At 43.0% G+C, this 26782-nt stretch overlaps 1 protein-coding gene across 1 annotated transcript in view; it reads left to right on the forward strand.

Annotated features, from left to right (window-relative positions):
- The window catches only part of ryr1b (ryanodine receptor 1b (skeletal)), a 162794-nt gene that overhangs the window by 86515 nt on the left and 49497 nt on the right, over positions 1 to 26782 (forward strand). Inside the window, 26 exon segments of the mRNA XM_080771534.1 lie at positions 1 to 87; positions 527 to 604; positions 872 to 947; positions 1208 to 1331; positions 1542 to 1657; positions 2355 to 2422; positions 3534 to 3655; positions 4158 to 4207; positions 7616 to 7676; positions 9111 to 9237; positions 9466 to 9574; positions 9758 to 9839; positions 10084 to 10214; positions 10721 to 11041; positions 11465 to 11705; positions 12528 to 12615; positions 13203 to 13295; positions 14481 to 14498; positions 18780 to 18950; positions 20471 to 20530; positions 21704 to 21838; positions 23365 to 23477; positions 23835 to 23931; positions 24297 to 24406; positions 25230 to 25281; positions 26310 to 26393. Of these exon segments, the coding sequence (XP_080627660.1) occupies positions 1 to 87; positions 527 to 604; positions 872 to 947; positions 1208 to 1331; positions 1542 to 1657; positions 2355 to 2422; positions 3534 to 3655; positions 4158 to 4207; positions 7616 to 7676; positions 9111 to 9237; positions 9466 to 9574; positions 9758 to 9839; positions 10084 to 10214; positions 10721 to 11041; positions 11465 to 11705; positions 12528 to 12615; positions 13203 to 13295; positions 14481 to 14498; positions 18780 to 18950; positions 20471 to 20530; positions 21704 to 21838; positions 23365 to 23477; positions 23835 to 23931; positions 24297 to 24406; positions 25230 to 25281; positions 26310 to 26393 (2814 nt within the window).

A 26782-nucleotide genomic window follows, 5' to 3' on the forward strand; every position in this document is an offset into this window, starting at 1 on the left:
TGGACGATGGATAAGTCCAGAGAGGAGGGAGCGGCGGCAGTGGTGGCCGCTGCTGCCACCTCGCGCAAGATCTCTCAAACTGCTCAGGTGAGGAGAGGAGAGGGGAGGAGAGGAGAGGAGAGGAGAGGAGAGGAGAGGAGAGGAGAGGAGGGGAGGATAGGGGAGGAGAGGAGAGGAGAGGAAGATAGGGGACCCAGGTCATGAGCATCAGCAGTCATCTTCTTATTTCAGTGTTTAGCATTATGAGTGTTTTCATTTTTGTTGCGTTTTGTCTTGTTTTTGTTACGTTGTAATGCTTTGTCTCAGACCCCACAGGACTTTATTGTGTTTCTAGTCTAATAAATGAATAAAATAATGATACTGTACAAGGAAGGGAGAACAAGGAGAGTAGAGGAGGAGATGAGATGGAAGATAGTTGATTATCACAAGGATGGTTGAAGTAAAACCTGACCTCTGTTCATTGTGCGTGCGTGTGTGTGTGTGTGTGTGTGTGTGTGTGTGTGTGTGTGTGTGTGACTGACTGTAGGCAACCTACGACCCCAGCCAAGGCTACAACCCTCAGCCAGTGGACTACACTGGAATGGCCCTCTCCAGAGAGCTGCAGGTAGGTGTCAACACCACCGACTGTGTGCAGTCTAGGTTCCAGGGACCCCCCCCCCCCCCCCCCAGAAGCAAATATATTTAGTTAAAAATGTTCGCTCTGAAATATATATTCAATGATTTGCGAACACATTTGAACGGTTTAAAAGAAATAGCAGACCTACAAGCTCGTACGAGCTTGTAGATGTGTCTTACAAACGGTTGTGAGATTTTTTTTAATTTTCTCTCTCTCTCTCTCTCTCTCTCTCTCTCTCTCTCTCTCTCTCTCTAGTCAATGGCTGAACAGCTAGCGGAGAACTACCACAACACTTGGGGCAGAAAGAAGAAGCTTGAGCTGCAGTCTAAAGGTGAGAGGAGGGGCTACGATGGGATAGATAGATAGATAGTTTCGGTCATGGTTTATCCAACATTATTACATACAAAGAAAAGGGTTGACATGATACAGTTGACCGAAAAGGAAAGGGCTGAAGCCGAAGCTTATTATGCCCACCTTTTTTCGATTTCAGTAATCTGATAAATCGACAGAAAAAGCACTACTTCTACCACTTATGATAGTGATGATAATAATTGTAACAATGATGATAATTGTCTGTCTCTCTGTTTCAAGGCGGTGGGACCCACCCTCTCCTGGTGCCGTACGACACGCTGACGGCCAAGGAGAAGGCCAGAGACAGGGAGAAGGCCCAGGACCTGCTCAAGTTCCTGCAGCTCAACAGCTTCGCTGTCACCAGGTATTGTGTTGTTTTTGGTATATAGTCTCTTGAATAGGTTTCACTTAGTTTTAGTCACATTTGGTTTTTTAATTAAACCACTGCCACAGCAGCTGAATGTACTCCAAGTCTCCAACCTGCACTAATTAAACCACTGCCACAGCAGCTGTGGATGCCGCCTTTAACCCTGTGTTTCTTTCCTTCTTTCTTTCCTTCCTTCCTCCTTTCCAGGGGTCTTAAGGACATGGAGCAGGAGATCTCGTCCATCGAGAAGCGCTTTGCCTACGGCTTCCTGCAGAAGCTTCTGAAATGGATGGAAATCGCCCAGGAATTCATTGCCCATCTCGGTATATACGGTCGCCTGACTTTTAGACGTTTAGCTATTTTGTAATTATTTCTGAAATAATGGTTTAATGGAAATAAAGTGGTTAATTCATACTAGATGTTCGGGCACCGAACACCATAATATGGAGATCTCTGCATATGTCAGTTCCTTGTCCCTTTCATGTCGCTAAGCCAGTTTTGATATAGGATAGTATTTATGTATATGGTTGGGGTCCCAAGCAGGCACCACATCTAACTTTTGGGAATTGCTGGTGTGTAGGGGACAGGAGACAGTATAGGGGACAGGGGGCATATTCACGCTTAAATAAAGGCTACTTTTATAAGAAATTGTAGCATACTTTGATCCTTGGTCAGGTCACGGTTCAGAATGTCTTGTAAAGTAGCCTTGCCGAGCCATGAGGCCCATAGGGGGCAGGAGCCTATCTCCTGTTTCTGTAGCGTGAGGCAGCTTGATGTACAAGTACACCCCCTGAACATGACGCTAGTATGTCGCAGGGACTTTACCCCCAACCCAACCCTTGATGCTGAGTGTCAAGCAGGGAGGCATTGGGTCCCATTTTTAAAGTCTTTGGTATGACCCGGCCGGGGATCGAACCCCAACCTCCCAGTTTCAGGGCGGACACTCTTAACCACAAGGCCACTGAGCTGGTAGAATGTCTTGTACAAGTCCTAATTATTTTGCTCTTCGTTCCTCTACAGAGGCTGTGGTTAGCAGCGGTAGAGTGGAGAAATCTCCACACGAACAGGAGATCAAATTCTTTGCCAAGGTGAGGTGACAAAATGTTGACGGTTTAATCCCGTTACTCAAATAATGTATGCACTGTAGTTATCAGGGATGTGCCGACGAGACATTTTTGGCCGATATCCGATATAATTAATTGCTGTTATGGCCCGATAACCGATATCACCGATGTCGATATGATCTCATTCTGTATTGAAAAAATATAACCATTTTGTCCATTCTGAAGAAAAAAAAAACATGTAACAGGGTGTCTGCACTGCAGGCTTAGGCAAGTCAGATTTAACTTAAATACCTTATATTTAATATTGTGAGCTTGTAGATCTGTTCAAGCTGTTACTTTGGGCTTGTTTATCTGTAAAGACAAACCGATTAATCGGAACCGATTAATTAATTTGTCTGATTGATTAATCGAACCGATGCCGGTTAATCTAAATACAACTCAAATCGGCCGATACCAAACCAATGTGTTTGCAGATTAATCTCCCATCGCATATTATTGGCATACAGTATACAGTAATAGCCGGATTTCGGTATATCAGCCAGTAATTGATATGAGTGCATCCTTGGCTATACGCAAAAGAAAATGTAAAAACATTTTCATATTTATTTAAACTGAGTAGAGACATACAAAAACAACAACCATGCATATTTGTACAGTAGTACACAAAAATAGTAATAAGTTAAGCACAGAAGAACAAAAAATAAAATAAAATAAAATAAAATAAAATAAAATAAAATAAAATAAAATAAAATAAAATAAATAAAATAAATAAAATAAATAAAATAAATAAAATAAATAAAATAAATAAAATAAATAAAATAAATAAAATAAATAAAATAAATAAAATAAATAAATAAAATAAATAAATAAAATAAATAAAATAAATAAATAAAATAAATAAAATAAATAAAATAAATAAAATAAATAAAATAAATAAAATAAATTAATAAAATAAAATAAAATAAAATAAAATAAAATAAAATAAAATAAAATAAAATAAAAAGTACAATTATAAGTTGGGTTATTCTAGTTCAAACGATAGTCACAAGTTATGTTAGAGAAGATTGCGTTGAATCGGAACGTCGTCATACATCACCCTCTAAAAGAAAAACCCTGCTTATCCTTTATTTGACAGATTCTCTTGCCGCTGGTCAATCAGTACTTCAAGAACCACTGTCTGTACTTCCTGTCCACGCCCGCTAAAGTCCTGGGCCCTGGAGGCCACTCGTCCAATAAGGAGAAAGAGATGATCGCGAGGTAAGGGTGGCGATTTATACACAAGCTTTAACAATAGCTAAACGTTAACGACCCAAAAGAACTACGGTGGTGATCTCTGGAAAAAAACGTTTACTCTTTTTCTCTTTTTTTTATTTTATTGTTCATACGAACACTTGTTTTTGATACTGTCCCGTGATACTGTCCCCTTCCCTTTACGTACATTTCATTTCTTTTCTATCTTTGCCTATTTTTACTTAACTCCCACATTACCCTCCATTTGTTTTGCTTTTAACGTGATTTCAAATGCCCTTCCCTTATCCCTGTCTTCCGTGCGCATGAGCAAAATCCGGGTTGTTCATTTGTTAAAGTGTGAAAGTGTACAAACGGTACCCGTACCGTACCGTACCAGTCAGGGTCCATTTGTACACTTTTCACACTTGAAAAATGAACACTCTCGAACTTGACTGTGTGTAGGAAAACCTTCATCCCCCTGTCCATTCTCTTGTTGTTTTATTTCCTTTTTCTCCCTTCTCTACCTCAGTATCTTCTGTAAGTTGGCTGCTCTGGTGAGACACCGAGTCTCTCTGTTTGGTAAGGAAAAACCTGCATGGTGCAAAAAATGATGATCTCTCTGTTTTCCAACCCAAGCCTCCACTTCATCTCTCACTCTCTCTCTCTGTATCCCTTCACTCATCCAACGCCTAATTTATACACCCAAGCCGCCGTTGACGACCGCGTGTGTCGCCTGCCGACGTCCGTTTTCGGCAATCGACACCGGTGGTGCTGCGTGGTGCGACAGGGGCATAAATTGGGCTTCTAACTCTTTTTTATCTTTTCTTCTCGTTCTCCGCCCCAACATGCTGTGCTTTCGCTTGCCGTCGTTTTTTTCTTTTCCTCTTTATTTTATTTGTTTTCCACAGACTTTCTGTTTGGTTGGTTGGTTGTGTTTGTGAGCAGCTTTTTGTGAGGCATATAAGTCATATTATGTCACGCACAGGGGGGGGGGGCATGTGAGTGTTCGTTTGAAGTGCATAGCAATCGATCGATCGATCGTGGCGGTAATCTCGGGTTTACAAAATGTTTGTCCAATAGTCAGGTTTTCAAAAATGTCGATTTTTCCTCGCGCTTACTCATGTTGTCTTATCTGTGAACACGTTCTGCGCCTGGCCAAGTGGTTCTTCTATAAGTGCTCCGTGTTCAGACATCACATTAGCCCATTTTGGGAGCGGGAACCCCTTTTGGTGTTAGAATTATGTTATGCTTTAGCTATTGAAAAATAGCAGATCTACAAGCTCGTAGTACAAGTTTGTAGGTCTCTGTAGGTCTTGGAAGCTAAACACAATATAAACAAAGGGAGAAGGGTGGGGCAGAGAAAGGCCCTCATTGCCTACTGAGAAGATGAAACAAATGTAATGAATTGTTTTGATTTAAAAGCCTTATAGGGATTGCTGTATATTGGCTCATAGTTGTATGTGTTGTATCTGTGTTCTCAGGCTGGCTGCTCCTCATTGTACACCGTCAAATCCTTTAGTGTTGATTTAACTGAGGGTGTAAAATTATGTACACTATCGGAGTTTAATTAATTCTGAGGGTTTTGCTGTGTACTAGCCTATAGAGTGTTGCAGTCCCACCCCCTACCACCAGGGCCCAGGAAATGATTCCCCTGTTCATTTTCCTCATGGACATTTCAAAAAGTATTTATTTAGAGACCCTTTAAGCCTCGTACAAAAAGCCAACTAAAGTTGTGACAAATCATGACAACAAACACAATTTTTCGGGCCGAACAAATAATTAGAAAGAAGAAGAAAACGGCAGGTTACAACACTTTTTTTGTTTTGTTTTTTTGTAATAATTTGTTCGGCTAAAAATGTTGTGTTTGTTGTCTTGGTTTGTCACAACTGGAGTTGGCTAAGGGGTACGGTGGCACAGTTGGTAGTGCTGTCGCCTCACAGCTAGAAGGTCCCGGTTCGATTCCCGCTCGGGGCACTGTGGGTGCTGGTGGCGTGTTTCCTCCTCCGCGTCATCAGTGCCCATACCCGAAGGCGGGGTTGGCGAAAGGGCCTTTCTGTGTGGAGTTTGCATGTTCTCCCCGTGTCCCCTAGGGTAGGTACCCTCACAAAAACATGCTGTAATCCTGGTCTCTAAACTGCCTCCCCCTGGCCAGCCGGGGCGCCTGATGGAGGGGAAAGGAACTGGTTGGAATAACGTGTTCCTTCCACGCGCTACGTCCAACCAGGGAAACTCCCCCCTGTCAGGTGTAAAGGAGCAACTTGGACACTCAGGCATGAAGGGAGCATGAGTTAAGTCCGTTGCTCTCCCCAGGTTGGCGGAGGGTGTGTAGAGCCCAGGATCACAGTAGATGATTGGCACAGGGGTGAAAAATGGGTTACAAAATCGTGGGATAAAAAATATATTTAAAAAACAACTGGAGTTGGCTTAGGCCTGACTCACACCTCTGCAACATGCCTACAACATTTTGTCTTGTTGTGTCTTGTCCGTGTTTAATGGAAGTCACATGGTTTGACCAAACATGTTTGTTTGATGCGGGGGAGGGGGGCACAACACAGCCATCAAACAAAAATGTTTTGTCAAACCACGTGACTTCCATTGGAAATGCATTGGGGGGGGGGGGGGGGGGGGGGGGGGGGGGGCGACCATTAAACACGGACAAGACACAGGACAAATGTTGTATGCATGTTGCAGCAGTGTGTGTGAGGCCTTGGGCCTGAGTCACACCTTCACAACAGATTGATGTATAGCTGATGCAATATATGAGACTTATTGACTGATGCAAGCTCGCAATTCATTCCCAATGGGAGTCACATGGTTTGACACAACATTTGTGTTGTATGAGGGGGAGGGGGGGGCAGTCGAAACACAGCCGAAAGCGAGCTTGCATCGGCTATACATCTCATACAACAAGCATACGTCAGTCTGTTGTAAAGGTGTGAGTGAGGCGTAAACTGTGACTGCGACGCTCTGTGGGTTCATCTCTGTGTGTGCTGGGCAACATCTCCAATCCAACGTGGTTTAATTAAGGACATAATTGGAATTAAATACAGTCTTCAGATATTGAACGTATTGTCATTTTAAATGTGTCTCTCATGTAGAAGATTAAATTGAGGCATTTGGGCAATGTCACAATTATGTAGGCTACTGTACTACACATTGTCCAAATAGTCTCTATCACTATTGCTGCAACTGTAACTTTGACTCAAGTGCTATAGTGCTGTTGTTTAAAAATGTTTTAATCTACGTTTTATGAATATGTAAACATTAACAACCTAATCTTTTATTGTAATGTATTATATTTGTACCTGTAATACCAAATGTTCAGATTCGTTAGGAAATAGTATGTACCGGTATTTGATATTAATAGTCGATTCAAATGTACTAATTTACAAAAAAAAAAAAAACTAAAGATACCTCCTCCTATCACTTTCACTAAACTTGTGTGATTAACATTTTGGTTTGTGTTATATTGTTTTCATTGTTTGCATATTTCCATTTGAGATTAGAATTTCTATAAATTAACAAATATTATAAGTGTTTGATTGGAGCCTTTCTAACAATAATAAGACATGGAGTTACTGTACATTGTTGACCTAAATTGAAACATTGTATTGTGGTTCAACTTCAAAGTCATAACCACCCAGTTCTGGACCATATAGTTCTTCTCAACGGGTCTCACATACTGTGACACCCAGAGACGTGTACGATTGGTTAGTTAGTGTCACATGGTGAAAAATAGCAGATCTACAAGCTCATAGCGCGCCACCGAGTGGCGCGCTATGAGCTTGTAGGTCTGCTATTTTTTGAAATATCGTGAAAATATTTATTTAGAAGATTTATTTATTTGTTTTGAGGTCATGCCTAAATGGTTTAAACTTATGTTACCTTTTTAATCTTTATTGTAGCATACTCTGCTCTACTGTACCACGTGTTGGAATTATTTTATTACACTGAAATATTGAAATGATATTCCGTTGCGTCTAACAGGAACGGATGCAGGCGCAGTGGTCAACTGCCTGCACATCCTGTCACGATCACTGGATGCCAGGTAACAATATTGACCTTTCATGAAATGTATCGGTTGCAACAAAGTGAAGTAATAATTATTAACAATATTGCACATTATAGAATTGCTTTAAAATTGGCCTGCTGGTGCCGTGGCTCAGCGGTCCAGGCACCTTGGCCGGTAAGTCCCGAGTCTGGCAGTGTGCCGCGGGTTCGACTCCCGATCCCGACGGCCTTTACTAGCATCTCCTGTCAGCCTACTGTCTGTCCCTCCTATGAAATGATAAAATAATAAGGCGAAAGCCGCAAAACAAAAACATAAAAAATAATAATAATAATAATAATTAATTAAACTATTATTCTGACTATGACTATATGCTCATGCCACACACAGCATTTAAAACTGTTTAGTATCCAAAAACGTCAAGACGTCTAATTGCCTAGACCTTCTAATCTCAGATACTAGATACTAGAAGGTCTGAGAGGTCATTTTGACCGTTTTTTTATTATTTTAAAGTTGATTATCTTTGAGCCCATGAAGCTTTCAGAAGGTTCCCCTTCCATGAGCATCATCATCCATCACCATTCTATCATCTCAGAAAATTCTAAATGTGAATTTAAGCACATGCAAATTTAGCTGATTTTATTTCAGACCTTCTAGTGTTATTAAGTAATCGATGCCACGGGCGTCAAGAAGTCTCTCCCTTGGGATTTTTTTTAATTTTATTTTATTCCTCTAATCCGGTGTACAGGTGATGACATGCACATTACATGCATAATAGAATTACAAATTCTTTCTTTCTTTATAATGGGAGAATTGGCACTCTGAGCCTAAACTGGTGACCACCAGGTGGCGCTGAAAGAGTTTAATAAGACCGTGCTTCGCCCACAGGGCATTCAATAGCCTGGCGGTAAATATTCACTTTTAATCTGCAATTTTCAATTTTAATTCAAAGGAGCTTTATTATTGGCATAAGAAAACATACGTTTACATTGCCAAAGCAAGGGTCAAAATATAATAAAAACTGTTGAAAATGGGGAAAGTATATAGTTGGAGTTGGGTACAGCATTTTGTAGACGGAGATATGTCACATTACGTCGTTATATACATGTTATGTAGGGTATAAAGCTTTTTTTTTTGAAACAAAAGGCAACTTTTGCAGTCACTTTGGGACAAATAGCAGCATTTTTTTTAAATTAATTTAAATGGTATACAAAACAATAAAATGAATCTCATTGATAATCTGTTCAGACACTGTATAGTTACAGTAAATCGAGTAGAACTTCATCACGTTACATTATTACAATTACAAAAATAGTACATTTTTATAGGACGTTCTGTCGCCTACAGCACAATCATACAGTACATGTCATAAACTGTAGCATATCATCTCTCACAGGATAATGACAAATGAAATGACACGTTGCAATTGCATCCCTTGTGAGCTGCTTGTTCACGTTGCTCTGTCCACCACAGGACTGTGATGAAGTCCGGCCCGGAGATCGTCAAGGCAGGACTGCGTCAGTTCTTTGAGAGCGCTGCCGATGACATCGAGAAGATGGTCGAGAACCTGAAGCTGGGAAAGGTGTCCAGCCGCAACCAGGTCAATACCTTTCTTGTCTTTATTTTTATTTTTATTTTTATTTTTATTTTTATTTTTATTTTTATTTTTATTTTTATTTTTATTTTTATTTTTATTTTTATTTTTATTTTTATTTTTATTTTTATTTTTATTTTTATTTTTATTTTTATTTTTATTTTTATTTTTCATTAATTGGTCTCTAATGCTAACAAGCATCTCTTCGTTCGCCATCCACATGCGTGCGTGCAGGTGAAAGGCGTGTCCCAGAACATCAACTACACCACCATCGCGTTGCTTCCAGTGCTCACCTCTCTGTTCGACCACATCGCTCAGCATCAGTTCGGCGACGACGTCATCTGTGAGTATAGACCTTCATACAATCTGTTAAATAACTTTTCTTTATCTCAAGGACCCCCCCCGGTTTGACACAGTTGTGATCTCCGGGGTCCCCCAATAATACAAATGCTAAAATCCTTTTGTGTTATCCAGTCTGTATGTATGCAATAATAATAATAATAATAATATTGTTCTCCCTGTTCAGTGGATGACTTGCAGATCTCCTGCTACCGTATCATGTGTAGTATCTACTCACTGGGAACTGTCAAGACTCCACATGTAGAGAAGTGAGTAAGACACACACACACACAACACGCACGCACACACGCATGCGTGCACGCGCACACGCGCACACACACACACACACACACACACACACACACACACACACACACACACACACACACAGCAAGCAACACTGTCATAACAACGGGCCGGGGGGGGGGGGGGGGGGGGTATAACATAGGCTTTATAAGTTCCGACTCTCAAACTTTGTGATTGTGTATTTGTGTTTGTTTTTGCGATGTCCAGGCAGAGGCCAGCGCTGGGGGAGTGTCTGGCTCACCTGGCGGCCGCCATGCCGGTCGCCTACCTGGAGCCCACCCTCAACGAGTACAACGCCTTCTCCGTCTACACCACCAAGACCCCCAGGGAGAGAACCAGTGAGTCGCTGTGTGTGTGTGTGTGTGTGTGTGTGTGTGTGTGTGTGTGTGTGTGTGTGTGTGTGTGTGTGTGTGTGTGTGTGTGTGTGTGTGTGTGTGTGCGTGCCTGCCTGCTGCTCTTTCAATCATTCTTTTCTTTAGCTCCCCCCCCCCCTACTTCTGTGCAACACGGACGTATAGTATAAAATAGGACATTCATTCATGAATCTTTTGCTTTATAATAATAATAAGATGAAAGATGGAGATGCAAAGGTTTCTACAGCGAAGCAGTAGTAACAAAGTACTTCTAAATTGCAGTATTCGTACTTTTTACTTAAGTAAAACAACGTTTTTCCACCACTGCAGCGAAGACATTTTTGGCAATGTGATTCAAACCCTGCGTCGTCTCTCTCTCTCTCTCTCTCTCTCTCTCTCTCTCTCTCTCTCTCTCTCTCTCTCTCTCTCCCTCTCCCCCCCCCCTCCCTCTCCCTCCCTCTCCCCCCCTCTCCCCCTCTCCCCCTCCCCAGTCCTGGGTCTCCCGGGCCAGGTGGAGGAGCTGTGCCCGGACATCCCCGAGCTGGAGATCCTCATCAAGGAGATCCACGACCTGGCGGAGTCGGGCGCGCGCTACACGGAGATGCCCCACGTGATCGAGATCACGCTGCCCATGCTGTGCAACTACCTGCCCCGCTGGTGGGAGCGCGGCCTGGAGAACTTCCCCGAGCAGGACGGGGCGCTGTGCACCGCCGTCACCTCGGAGCAGCTCAACCAGCTGCTGGGCTCCATCATGAAGATCGTGGTCAACAACCTGGGCATCGACGAGGCCTCCTGGATGAAGAGACTGGCAGGTAGAATAATAAAACCCAACGAGAGCTCTCCTCCCTGCAGGTGATACAGTACAGCCGACGGTGGGCTTTGTTAAGACCGTTAAGTCACACTCGAGGCTATGTTCAAACTGGCAGTCCAAATCTGATTTGGGGTTCTATATTCAGATTGGAATCAGATTCTGATCACCATGATAAAACCACATGGAAACAGATTTTTGTGGATCAGAATTGAACCACATTCCTAGGTGATATAAAATTTCTAAATGTGTGTTTCATCCTGGACACTGAAGCCCGATTCATGCTTTTGTTGCGCGACGGTGTGTCGCATGCCGAAAAGAGCCGACCTGCAATAAGCTTGTAGATCTCTTATTTTTGGCACTGTCTGAATGCCCAAATCTGATCTGATTCCTTGCAAATAATGTCCCGCGTCCGCCCTGCGTCCAGTGTTTTCCCAGCCCATCGTGAGCATGGCGCTGCCCGAGATGCTGAAGTCCCACTTCATCCCCACCATGGAGAAGCTGAAGAAGCGCTCGGGGAAGGTGGTGGCCGAGGAGGAGCACCTCCGCATGGAGGGCAAGTCGGAGGTGGACAGCGAGGACGGGACCATCCGCGACGAGTTCGCCGTGCTCTGCCGGGACCTGTACGCCCTGTACCCTCTGCTCATCCGCTACGTGGACAACAACAGGTGATTTATATTATATACAGTAATATGACCTGTACGCGCTGTAAATTATGGTCCCATTTATTTAAAAAAAATGACCATAAAGTCGCGTATGTTCTGAGGGGGCGTGGCCACCGTTACAGTCTATGATCGGGATTCCCCCTCCCACTCGAGTCAAAATAAAAACCAACAGAGAAGAAGAAGGGGGGGAAGTCCCGCCTCGTTGTCTGGGCCAGCCAATGGCCGGCCAGCTGGGCCAAAACGGATCTAGAAAGATGGCGACTTGCAAGGCTTCTGACAGGCTTCATTTTACGTTCATGTTAGACCCGGAGAACGCTTTGTCCATATTTTTTTACAGTCTATGATTCACACCCCACCCTGCCGTCTGAGCAGCTTATGTGCTCGTTGAACACAGGCAGATGGCCTCCCCCTGGCCAGCCGGGGCGCCTGATGGTTGGAGGGGAAAGGAACTGGTTGGAATAACGTGTTCCTTTCACGCGCTACGTCCAACCAGGGAAACTCCCCCTGTCAGGTGTAAAGGAGCAACTTGGACACTCAGGCATGAAGGAAGCATGAGTTAAGTCCGTTGCTCTCCCCAGGTTGGCAGAGGGTTTGTAGAGCCCAGGATCACAGTAGATGATTGACACAGGGGTGAAAAATGGGTTACAAAATCGTGGGATAAAAAATATATAGAGAACACAGGCAGATGTCGCACGCGGCAAAACGAGACGACGGTAGTGCTCCTCCTCACGCGACGACACACAGTCATATGACGACGTATTAATTAATGGCGCTCACGTGGCTAATCCGTTGCTGTGGTGTGTGTGTGTGTGTGTGTCGACTCAGGGCCCGATGGCTGACCTGTCCCGACCCAGACGCAGAGGAGCTCTTCAGGATGGTGGGAGAGGTCTTCATCTTCTGGTCCAAATCTCATGTGAGTTTCACCATAATAGTTCCATGACTACTTCCGTCTTTGATCGATTTTGCCTAGTATATTTATATCTAAGAATTCGGAGGTTTTCTTTTTATCGCTATTTAAGTAAAAGTACCAATACTGCAATTTAGATCTATTTCGTTACGAGTAAAAGTACGGAATTGAAAATGTACAAAAGTATCAGCATTAAAATGCACTTAAAGTACTAAAAGTAAAAAGTATTCATATTGCAGAATGTTCCGTTTCACAAGTTCAAAATGTGTGGAAATCTATTGAAAATAGCCGATCTACAAGTAGATCCGCTATTTTCAAATGGCCGAAATGTATAGGGTTGAATTTGAAGTTTTCCAATCAAAATTAAAATCTCCAAAGTAACCAGTGACTAAAGTTTTCAAATAATTGTAGCGGAGTTTGTATTGGAGTAGAAGTAAAAGTACTGGAAATTGGAAATACTCAAGTAAAGTACAAATACCTCAAAATTGTACTCAAGTCAAAGTACTTAGTTACTTCCCACCAGTGGTTCTGTGATGAACGAAAGCGTCAGAAGCGGATCAAACAGAATGTATATTATTCTCCTTCACTTGCAGAACTTCAAGAGAGAGGAGCAGAACTTTGTGGTGATGAACGAGATCAACAACATGTCCTTCCTCACGGCCGCCAGTAAGAGCAACATGACCAAGGTACGAGCGCCATGACCCGACACACAGACGCACATTACGCTATAGACCCTGTATATGCCGTGAGAGAAGATGCTGTCGCTTGCTGAGAAAAGGACCCCCCGTTCTCCGCAAGCGTCACCATCATTTCTCTCCCACGGAGCATAAGTTATAAGCTTGATCACCCTCTCATAATTAATTAAATGTACATCAAAGCAGTAACATGCCCCCCACCCATAATAATGAATAATTCACTAACATTCTTCCATCTCCAAAGACAGACAGAACGAACGAACGCCACCCATGGATGCATTTCTTTCTACACGAAATAAATCATAAACATTCAGCTTATAAGTTCTCGTCTCTGGGTTTCCCCCGGAGAACAAGAAGAACAACTTAGGTTTGATTGTTTTTTTTAGCTAGTTATTAAAGCGGTTCTTTAAACTTTGGTCCTTTTGGAACCAGAGATTTCTATTTCTATATCCCATTTGCTTGACAACAAGCTGCTGAGTGAGATGTTAGATTCCTTAGACAAGCTGGTATCCCTTCAACACAGTGACGTTATAGAGAACCTCTGATGTTAGATCTCTTAGACCAGCTGGTATCCCTTCAACACAGTGACGTTATAGAGCAGTCTGGTGAGCAGGTGGCTCCCAGGGGGAACCTACAGTCCAGTCCCCTTCATTCCTTCCTTCCTTCCTTCCAGAGAGGTACCTATGGATGTCACTGGCTCATAGGTACCTTTTGGGGCCCACTCCCCCGAGGGGTGTGGTTTTTTGCCTTAAGGGGTGTGGTTAACCCTTACAGTACTATACGTACTATACGGTACCTATATGGGTTCCCCATAGAGATCATTTTGAGATTGAGGAACAGACTTAACCCATTCTGAACGGGAACCCTATTTTGGTGTCGGCATCATGTTATGCTTTAGCTATTGGAAAAATAGCAGATCTACAAGCTCATACGAGCTTGTATAGGTCTGCTATTTTTTGAAAAATCGAAGAACGACTGACATTTTTTTATAGAATCTGATCTCAGGTCAGAATGGGTTAATCAGACCAGTGTGTGTCCAGTGTATAAAACCTCGTATGAATCTGATCTCAGGTCAGAATGCAATGGGTTAAGGGGACTCCACTCCACTGTATGTTTGGCTAACTGTGTTTTCTCCTCATGTGTCCTGTTGTCGGGGTGGACCCTGTGCGCGGGCAGGGTGGCGGAGACGCAGAGGTTAGGAGACTGTGTTTGTGCACGCAAAAAAAGAAGCGCTGTGCTGACCGCATGGCACGCCACGCCACTTATACAGGGAGGCTTTTTCATCAAGCTCTCCCACTGGGCTATACCGCACTGGGAGCGCCTTAAACAGAGAGCCCAGTTTACACACACACATGCACACACACACACACGCACACACATGTGCACGCATGCACACGCACACACGCACGCATCCACGCACACACACACGCACAGACACACACACAGACTAAAGTAACTATTTAGAAAGGACACCGAAGAATACACACATTTATCCATAGACCGAGATTAGCGATATGGAATGGAAAAGTAATGAAACCCCATTTATTTTTTTCTTCTTAAAATGGCTCAAATTCAACGCACACGTGCTTATAGTATCAATACAATTGATTATTTGCATTTTGCAAAACCATTCGATGCTGATTATTTTGCATTTCAAAATGATACGATACAAAGTCAAACGATATGTACAGTACGATACGTTGGAGTCTTCATATGGATATACATTTTCCGATGCAGTTACTATAGTGTACAGTGCACCCCCGTGTCGTCACACATTATGCGCTCATAACATTCTCTTTGGTGACGGTCGGTTACAGCACAGTTAGTAGTACAAGATGCTGAAACAAGCCAACGCAGAGCCATATTCCCAGCACCCTCTGGCGGACAGATTTTCAGACAGAGTGACATACGGTACAGTACAGTACAGTACAGTACAGTACAGTACAGTACAGTACAGTACAGTACAGTACAGTACAGTACAGTACAGTACAGTACAGTACAGTACATACACAGACAGTCTCAACGTGATGCCATTTCACCACGTGGGCAGAACATCACTTCCGTTTAACCCATGTTGGGCGGGAACTCCTTTTAGTGTATAAGCATTATGCTATACTTTAGCTAATGAAAATAGCAGATCTACAAGCTCATAGCGCGCCTACGAGCTTGTAGGTCTGCTATTTTTGAAAAATCTAAATGGGTGTAACAACTCGGACAGAGGAATGCGGTCTTCAAGTGGTGCAATTGCATAGGAGGAATTAATGTGTGTGTGTAGATGCAGGTGTGTGTGTGCGTGTAGGTGTGTGTGTGTGTGTGTGTGTGTGTGTGTGTGTGTGTGTGTGTGTGTGTGTGTGTGTGTGTGTGTGTGTGTGTGTTGGAGTAGGCTTTGGGGTGGCTTGATGAAAGCTTTCTCTGCTGTAGAATGTAGTGTTGGGAGGGCAGCTCCATGGCACTTGGTTGAGCGGTGACGACCGGATCAAACTGGATCTGATTGCCGAATAAGCGCCTTCAGCTGCGTCAGCCGAGTACCATCGAAACCCTTTACCCTGGTTTGACTTAAAAAAAAAAAAAAAAAAAAGGTTTGCCTTTTCTTTTTAGAAGGTGAACCCTGTTGCAGGGGTCCATTTTTTTTGGAGTTCATGCTACTGTGCTACTTCTTTGTTGTTGAATTGTTTTTGTTTTTTTTGGGTTGTTGACGCTTGGATTTCTTTCAGCTTTTGGTAGGAAAGATTCCTGAGCTGTGGGGACTCTTATTAATTGCCCTTGGTTTCTTTTTTTTCCTTCTTTTCCCTGACAAGCTTTTCTCACTCCCATTCTATAATATTGTCCCTTATTTGCCTCAGTAGCTATAGTAGTTATTCACCTGCTACTCCACATTAGCTCATAGCTAGTTTATTTCTCTCCTCGTTATTCTCAGCCCAATCCTGTAATAGTTGCAGCGAGCTATAGTCAGCCTCCATTACACTCGACTAACTTCTCACTTATTTCTCCCTTCATTATCTTAAGTCATTAATTGACAACATTCTGTTGTGATTGTCATCCCACATCATGGTTAGTAGTCGAAAAGCTCCTCTCCTCTCAGCTTTCGGATGGGCATTATTGTAGCCATGTGTGCTGTTGCCTGGTCATTACAATACCGCTTTCTGCCCACAGAGCAGGCAACACACACACACACACACACACACACACACACACACACACACACACACACACACACACACACACACACACACACACACGTGTGCACACAGCCGCACAAACACTAATATAACAGTACACACAAGCATTCATGCATCGTTTAGAATTCAAATTAATTAACCCATTTTGGGGGCGGGAACCCCTTTTTGGTGTTCTACGCATTACGTCATACTTTAGCTATTGAAAAATAGCAGATCTACAAGCTCATAGCCGAGTGGCGCGCTACGAGCTTGTACGTAGGTCTGCTATTTTTGAAAAGTCGTGGCACAAATCTTTGAAAATTTAACACATATATTCTTTCAGGAGACTTTTTTATTTTATTTCGACGTCAGGCCTAAATGGGTTCAAACACATACTGTACTATACACACACTGTACACACATACTGTGAGGCCAGACAACAGTCGGTAATGACCGTTGAGGAAGAGGAGTGTGTGAGAAGGGCTCTGCTGTGTACGTCTGTGTGCTGTGCAGAAGATAGGATGTTTGACGTATCTATCTACCCGGGCCACTGCGCTGCTACTACTAACACACAGGCTGCATTGTGTGTCCTTAGCTGATAGCAGCAATGCTACTCCTGAAACACCCATGTGGACTATTAGCTGCACCCATATTATCTAAAAAGGCTTTGTTATATATAGCCAACGAGACTGCAGTAGCTGTGTAGATGCTATGGTTGATTTGTCATTTCAGTTGTGGATTCACTTTTGTACAATTTTTTTCTTTAGCATGCTTTGACATTGCAAAAAAAAGAAAAGTTCCCAAAGTTGACATGATGAACGTAATATGGGGGAAAGAGAAGACATGTTTTTATTCCATTTCCATTGTCTTCTGTTTTGTTTCTCATCATAATTCATGTTAATAATACGGCATAACGTAGATGTAGTTATTATTATATGTCCATTCAGGAGTTGAGAATATAATATTATGCAGGTTTACACCAAAACGCTTCTTACAGCATCAGGTTTGGCTATAAGGTGTGCTGCTGTAGTGAAATCTCCTGCTGTAGCGTTGGACGTGGAAAACATGCATTTTTACACGATTGGACACCAACTAATCACGTAGCTTGATTTATCGTCCTCAGTATGACCATTGTTGCTTTGCCAAACATAACTGATCTACAAGCTAATAGAGTGGTGTGTGTTGTGACGTTGTGACACATTGTTTAGTTTGTAAAAAGCAAAACGCTCCACAAGCTGACAATGCATCACACCACCACGGCATAACCCGTTGTTAGTTTGTGAATACTGTTGTTTTTGGCAAAGTGAAATGCTCGTGCCGATGGACTATAAATGAATCTTTAAATCCCCTTTTGAAGCTTTTTCATGTCACTATATACAGTAGCTTCGCTAAAACCTTAACAAAGGGGTCGCGGACGGACGCGAGGTAAGTGGCGACCTGCTAGGCATGCAGTATGGAGGGACTTATTCATCCAATGGGCCTAATTTATACGTGGGTTTGGTGACTGTGTGGCTTAGAGGAAAATAACAGATGTTTTAAAGACGGAGTGCCATGATTTTTATTTTTTCCCCACCCTAAAACATGATCATCAGGATTATTGTTATATAAGGAGGAATACTTTTTTCATAAAAAAAGTGTACAGTATTTGGTAAAATGTCGTTTTTATGTTGGCACGCCCACCAGTTCATTAAGTATGCCAGGTTTGCCTGGTGGGTGGTGATGGATGGATGGTGATCCACCCGAACTTATAAGCCGCACCCACAGCTGTAGTCGTATGATAAAGAGGGAGGGGTTAGGGGAGGGGCTGATAATGTGATGTCACTATATTACAGTTTTTTTTTCCATTGGCACGTTTGACTGTCAAGGGTTCAGCCTCCAGGAAGAAACCCTAGATACAAAGTTAACACACCGTTGCACATGAAAACGACTCCAGGGTGTCTAATGAAGTATACTGTCACCTCATAAACACATACAGTAGACTCCAGGGTGTCTAATGAAGTATACTGTCACCTCATAAACACATACAGTAGACTCCAGGGTGTCTAATGAAGTATACTAGTCACCTCATAAACACATACAGTAGACTCCAGGGTGTCTAATGAAGTATACTGTCACCTCATAAACACACGCAAACCTGGGAAAAAATTGCGGCACTCCATCTTTAAAAAAAAAAGAAGGAAAACAGAAGAAAAAAATATTTCCGGGTGAAGTTCTGCTATTTTCCTCGAGAGCCAAACGTATAAATTAGCCGTCCGGCCGGCCGACCAGCGTGAGCTTAATGTATCCTCCCCCCTCCCCTCCCCCACCCTTTCTATAGGCCGGAGGTTCCAGCGAAGAACGCTCCAAGAAGAAGAAGCGCGGCGACCGCTACTCCGTGCAGACGTCGCTCATCGTGGCGGCCCTGAAGAAGCTGCTGCCCATCGGCCTGAACATGTGCTCCCCCGCCGACCAGGAGCTCATCAACCTGGCCAAGATACGATACTCACTGGTACTGTGACTGTGTAAACTGACCCAAGATACGATACTCACTGGTACTGTGACTGTGTAAACTGACCCAAGATCAGATACTCACTGGTACTGTGACTGTGTAAACTGACCCAAGATCAGATACTCACTGGTACTGTGACTGTGTATAAACTGACCCAAGATCAGATACTCACTGGTACTGTGACTGTGTAAACTGACCCAAGATCAGATACTCACTGGTACTGTGACCGTGTAAACTGACCCAAGATCAGATACTCACTGGTACTGTGACTGTGTAAACTGACCCAAGATCAGATACTCACTGGTACTGTGACTGTGTAAACTGACCCAAGATCAGATACTCACTGGTACTGTGACTGTGTATAAACTGACCCAAGATCAGATACTCACTGGTACTGTGACTGTGGAAACTGACCCAAGATCAGATACTCACTGGTACTGTGACCGTGTAAACTGACCCAAGATCAGATACTCACTGGTACTGTGACTGTGTAAACTGACCCAAGATCAGATACTCACTGGTACTGTGACTGTGTAAACTGACCCAAGATCAGATACTCACTGGTACTGTGACTGTGTAAACTGACCCAAGATCAGATACTCACTGGTACTGTGACTGTGTAAACTGACCCAAGATCAGATACTCACTGGTACTGTGACTGTGTAAACTGACCCAAGATCAGATACTCACTGGTACTGTGACTGTGTAAACTGACCCAAGATCAGATACTCACTGGTACTGTGACTGTGTAAACTGACCCAAGATCAGATACTCACTGGTACTGTGACTGTGTAAACTGACCCAAGATCAGATACTCACTGGTGCTATGACTGTGTAAACTGACCCATTAACTGACCCAAGATCAGATACTCACTGGTACTGTGACTGTGGAAACTGACCCATTGTTGGTGTTAGCATTACGTTATGCTTTAGCTATTGAAAAATAGCAGATCTACAAGCTTGTGGCATTTGTTCCTGAGCCTAATAGTGGGAATAATTTGCTTGTACAGTTTATTTTATTCACTGCAATCGGACGCTGCAGCGTTCATGATTTGCGGCATTTTGTACAACGCGGGCCGGGGCCACTCCTCCAAACTTTGGATGTCAATCTTATAGACAATCAGGAGGATGAAATGTCATAAATCAAACAGACCCGTCTTGATCACATGACTATAGAGATCATCTGCAGTTTTCTTTTGGTACAGTACACACTGTACAGTATGTTGTGGACCATGGTGACATTGATCAATTCTTGACAAAAGCTTCTAATATATTATTTATAGGCCCCCAAAAATCTTTAAATCTCACACAACCGGCTGGTTCGACTTGAACGCCTGCCCCTCTAAGTCTAAATGTCTGTGTATACGCCACTGATCACGTGTATCGATTTGTGTGAAATGTGGATAAAATCCGGTGAACATATTTTCCTATTTCTTGCAAACGATGCTTATTCCAAAGTGACTTTGGTGTTTGTTCTGTGCATTAATTAAAGAGTGTGTTGTTGTTGTGTCCCCTGGCAGAAAGACACAGATGAGGAGGTACGGGAGTTCCTTACAAACAACATGCATCTTCAGGGCAAAGTGAGTATACCTGCTTTCTTTTCATTATTATCATTGTTTTCCTATTGTTTTGTACTGTTAAGACGGTGTACTATATAGGCTATAAACCCTTTCGGTATTTTTACCTTAACCCATTCTGAACGGGAACCCGTTTTGGTGTTAGCATCATGCTATGCTTTAGCTATTGAAAAATAGCAGATCTACAAGCTCATAGCGCGCCACCGAGTGGCGCGCTACGAGCTTGTAGGTCTGCTATTTTTGAAAAATCGAAGAACGACTGACATTTTTAGAATCTGATCTCAGGTCAGAATGGGTTAATCAGACCAGTGTGTGTCCAGTGGAAACCTCGTATGAATCTGATCTCAGGTCAGAATGGGTTAAATGCCGTCTGCACCCTCGGTGTCACCTTACACCTCTGTGTCTCATATAGCAACATCATTTTTTTTTGTATTTTTTGAGCGGTGCAACCACTCCAAGGAACAGCAATGTCCGTGTTGTTCTCCTATGTATGTGACGTTAATGAGCACGAGTATGACTATTAGTACCAGTAGGGGCGCTGTTGTTGTGACCAGAAACAGAGAGAGAGACAGTGCTGTACTGTTGCCTGCTAATGAGAGAGAGAGAGAGAGGAGGGGGAGAGGGGAGTTGCACCACTCAGTTCACACGGGTGTGATTTTTTTTAAATAAGAATTTGAAGGTTTTCAGAAAACCATAGGTTAGGTTTTACGAGGCTTTTTTTGGGTTTTTTTTGCCTCAGGTCTATACGTCAAAGTCGTACGATTTGACACACACGCATATATACCGATAGAACGTGAAACTTCCGGATTTGCGCGCTCTAATTTATAATCTGTAGTTAAGCTGGTTCTCGACAAACAATGCTGGCGTACTACAGAGTATAAATTACCTAACCCGTTTTGGGACGGGAACACCCTTTCGGTGTTAGCATCACGCTATGCTTTAGCTATTGAAAAATAGCAGATCTACAAGCTCGTAGCGCGCCACCGAGTGGCGCGCTACGAGCTTGTAGATCTGATTTTTGAAAAGAAATTGAAGAACGACTGACATAGAAACATACTGTAGCTTTTTCAGAAAACAGTCAGGATGTGTAGATAGAAGACATGTTTATAGAATCTGATCTCAGGTCAGAATGGGTGCGTGTTGCTGACGTCTGGACCATATTGGTGGTGGTTGCAGGTGGAGGACCCCGCCATGCGCTGGCAGATGGCGCTCTACAAGGAGATGTCCGGGAAGGCAGAGGACGCAGAGGACCCCGAGAAGGTGGTGAAAAGGGTGCAGGAGGTATCCGCCGTCCTTTACCACATCGAGGTGGTGAGTAGTACGCACAACATGTGCACGCACGCACACACACACTCACTCACACACACAGTTAAAGGTATATTCAGTGATTTCACTCAAAAAACCTTAGGTTTCGTTTTTGGCTGTGGGACCTATAAAGCCTTTCATCCAATCAGGATAGAGAGCCAAAAACGAAACCTACGGTTTTTTGACCCCCCCCAGGGGTTAACTGGGGACAGGGAGGAACTCCTTATATGGTCAGCACACTCTATAGTAGAGAGGATTATTATTAACAAAACAAAGAAATAAGTGATATTTGAATTAAGTGAAATCACTGAATATACCTTTAATCCATTTATAGACCTGAGTTAAAAACATTCACTCTGAAATATGTATATAGTCAAAGATTTGCGCCACATTTTTACGATAAAAAAAAAAATAGCCGTAGCCGTAAAAAAAAAAACAAGCCGTAAAAAAAAAAAGGTCCACAAAAAACCAGCCAAAGAGGCGTGGCCGCCGCCGTCTATAAAGCGGACTTGAGCCACGAGAGCGGCGAGGGGTTTTGATTGGTTGATTGAGCGGATGCTTTATTAGACAGAAATGTAAAACGGCAACACTTGGGGCTCAATTTTCTTTGCCTTTTTCTTTTGAACAATTTTTTTGAATAGTTCAACTATCCAATCTGCATTGACACGTTGTGAGCTTGTATAGACTGGCCATTTGAACCCATTCTGACCTGAGATCAGATTCATACGAGGTTTCCACTGGACACACACTGGTCTGATGAACCCATTCTGACCTGAGATCAGATTCTAAAAATGTCAGTCGTTCAGTCGATTTTTCAAAAATAGCAGACCTACAAGCTCGTAGCGCGCCACTCGGTGGCGCGCTATGAGCTTGTAGATCTGCTATTTTTCAATAGCTAAAGCATAACATGATGCTAACACCAAAATGGGTTCCCGTTCAGAATGGGTTAACTATTCTAAAATGTTTAGCAAAATACTGAAAAAAGGCAAAGAAGTTTAGGGATAAGGGGTTTTAGCGGTGACGAAAATCGAGCCCTTTGGTCTCAAACAGTATAGGACCAGAATGGAAACCAAATAGCACCAAAAAAATGTACCTTTTTTTTGTTGTTGTTGGTGCTATCGTTTCCATTCTGGTCCTATACTGTATATATTCAATTCATAAACATGATGAGACTATAATATGGCATTATATCTATGGTATACTCATAGTTCATGTTCTCAGTGAATTAACCCATTCTGACCTGAGATCAGATTCATACGAGGTTTCCACTGGACACACACTGGTCTGATTAACCCATTCTGACCTGAGATCAGATTCTAAAAATGTCAGTTGTTCTTCGATTTTTCAAAAATAGCAGACCTACAAGCTCATAGCGCGCCACTCGGTGGCGCGCTATGAGCTTGTAGATCTGCTATTTTTCAATAGCTAAAGCATAACATGATGCTAACACCAACATGGGTTCCCGTTCAGAATGGGTTAAGTAGAGCAGATAAACATGGTGTCAAACGTTGACTCTTTTTTCTCCCGGTCAGACGGAGCATCCCTACAAGTCGAAGAAGATGGTTTGGCACAAGCTTCTGTCCAAACAGAGACGCAGGGCCGTGGTGGCTTGTTTCAGGATGACCCCGCTCTACAACATCCCCAGGTAACTGTTTCTTACAAAATGTCTTCTTTTTCTTGAAAAATCCATGTTTCTATGTCTATGTCAGGTTCAGGTTCATTTATTTGTTTGTCCCCGTGTGGGGCGATTTGGTTTACAGCAAGGCATAACACAGGCAGGTAACATGAAACACAAAAACACAGTAAAAAAAAAAGGCACATAGTACACATAGAACATTAAAACAGGATGGACCCCCCCCCCCCCCCCCCCCCCAGAAGCAAAGATTTGAGTTAATACGTTATTATACGTTATTATTCAAAAATGTGCACCACATACAGAAAATGTCCAGGATGAAGTACAGTACATACTGTTATGTATGAAAATATTGTTTTCTCCCATCAGGCACAGAGCGGCGAACATGTTCCTGGACGGATACAAGCGCAACTGGCTGGGGACGGAGGGCTACTCATTTGAAGACAAGATGATTGACGACCTGTCGGTAAGTCACACGCTCACTAGCCTAGTTGACTAGGGGAAAAAAATCTGTTTTTTTTTCTCCAGGCTTTTGTAGGTCTCAAGATCAGCTAGAATGCTGTATTATAGTCACCAATGTACACCGTTTTAAAATGTACAAATATATAAAAAAAAGTTTTTATTTTATTTGTAATTATTTAGGTAGTTAATAGGTAGTTAAACGACCAGTCGACCAGTAAACTAGGCAAATATAGTCTACTAGTAAAAATCACTAGAAGTTATTTTAACCGTGGTGGCATTTCGTCAGCCTCTTCTACATAACAGCAGCTGTTTTTCAGCTCTGAATTGTGTGTTAATGAATGAATGTGTCTCCACTCTCCCACTGATTAGAAAGCCATGGAGGAAGAGGAGCATGAGGAGGAAGAGGAGACGGAGACGAAGCCCGACCCCCTGCACCAGCTCATCCTTCACTTCAGCCGCACGGCGCTCACAGAGAAGACGTAAGGCCACTCTGATTATGATTATATACTTTAATTAGGCCCATTTAGGCCTGACGTCGAGAAAAAAAAGTCTTCTGAAAGAATATATATTCAAAGATTTGTGCCGCATTTTCACGATTCAAAAATAAAGGAAGCAGACCTATACAAGCTCGTAGCGCGCCACTGAGTGGCGCGCTACGAGCTTGTATAGGTCTGCTATTTTTCAATAGCTAAAGTATAACATAATGCTTAGTTAAAACACCAAAAGGGGTTCCCGCCCAGAATGGGTTATACTTGGGGCATATAAGTGCACGCATAAATATGAACCCAGCATACTTGTTTTTTCCTAAAACACTAGGTTTTAGGATAAATAAAAATTGTGATCTTACATATTTGAAGTACCGGTAGGTTAAATGCACTTACACAGGGGAATTTTTACTATTGAACGACTTAATTGAATTTAACTAGTACATAGCTTTGTTTTGTCTTGATATTTCTGCGTGCTCAATTCTGACCTAATTGCATGACGTCTCCACTCTGTGTCTGGAAGTGTGAAAATACCTTCTAAGGGTCGATTCATGCTCCTATTTTACCGCCGTCTCGGCGCTGTAGTGCCGAAATGATTTCGGCTCGTCAGAAAGTTTCAGTAGCACCGAAGAGCCGACTTTAGGACGGTACCCGACCTCCCCCAACCTCAAATGACGTCACATTGTAGGCTCTACAGAGCCGAACCGACTTTTATTCGGCGTTAAAATAGGAGTATGATTCGGCCCTATAAGTTCTTCATTATATAAGTCTGATGCTCATCACAGGTTCTGTTCTGTTTTTCTTCCTTTCTCTTCAGTAAACTGGACATTGACCACCTCTATATGTCATATGCTCATATTATGGCACAGGTAAGAGATCCTGGTTCACCATAATCGACTCATCAGATAAAAGCCCTCATGCTGCGTTCAATTCACACTATAACGGTGAAAAAAAAGCAACAGGTAGTTTTCAACGAAGGCCTGCAGCGACTTGATAGCTAGAAAGTTACGCCCGCATGACAGCGCTATAAATCAAAGTTGTACACTCCAATGATGCAGTGATATTATAGCATCAAACAGTCATATACAGTATATTTTTGTTTCGCCATTTATACTCTTCCCCTTTTATCTTTCCCTACAATTCCCGCCACTCTGTTCCATAAATGGCTCATTCTCGTTACTTGTTAACCAGTTACCTGCTATTCTACAACTGGTCGTTTTCGAGGAAGCAATCTGATTGGTTGAAACGGCTTCTAGCCGTGGATCAAACCAGCACCGTTCACCACCTAATCAAAACAAAGAATTCAGCTGCTCTGTTTTCCCAGAGCGCTAGCAAACTCGGTGGCTATGGCTAGCTAGTTTCTTGGGACATTTGTGGTCGTAGTGACTACATCTGTCATTAAAAGAATATATTTTTTCAGCGATTTTCTTATAGTTTTAAGGGTAACTGTTGTAGAATTGCAATATTACACTTGAGGGTGTGGTTTAACGTGATTATTGCCACGACAGTGATGCGGTCAGGAACGAGACGAAGTCGAGTTCCGCAATTTTAATAATTTAATCCTACCCGTGGCAGCAATGTGCAGTATTATTATTATTATATACCGAAATGTTGCGTGGAAATAATGTGTTTCTAAGTGAAGATACTAGATGTTGCGATACTACTACCGTTCATAATGTTGACTTCAAAAACGTCATCATAATCTATATCTATATATATATATACATAATCTAAGAACCGGTTCACCGGTGATGATTGTTTCGATGTTATACCATGAACGTGGCCAGACAAAAAGAAGCGACCTTGCTCGTTCCTATAGGAATATGAAGTTAACTGCCTGCCGTTGTCAGTGCTGTCATCTTGTTGTGTTGTTGTTGATGTCTTCTCCCCCCCACAGAGCTGCCACATGGGTGAGGACGACGAAGGGGGAGAGGAGGGGGAGGACTCTTCCTTTGAGGTGCGACAGGCTCAGACAGAGATGGTATGGGGGGCCAGGGGAAGGGGAACAGGGGGGAGTCAGCCCACGAAGCAGCTCCCCACCGCCCGCACGACCACAGAGTGAAACTACACCAGGCCGCCACACACCCACCCACCCACCCGCACATCCCCCCACCCTCGCTGTCACATGACTGTCCTGTCTTATCTCTATCCGTCTCTCTCTCTCCTTCACTCGTTCACTCACACCACTCTGTCTCTCTCTCTCTGTCTCTGTCTGTCTCTCTCTCTCTCTCCTTCACGCGTTCACTCACACCACTCTGTCTCTCTCTCTCTGTCTGTCTCTCTCTCCTTCACGCGTTCACTCACACCACTCTGTCTGTCTCTCTCTGTCCTGTGCAATGCGGTGGACTGACCTGTGCATTCCTTTGCTGG

This window comes from Protomyctophum bolini, assembly GCF_963924005.1.
Source record: "Protomyctophum bolini genome assembly, chromosome: 9".
NCBI lineage: Eukaryota > Metazoa > Chordata > Actinopteri > Myctophiformes > Myctophidae > Protomyctophum > Protomyctophum bolini.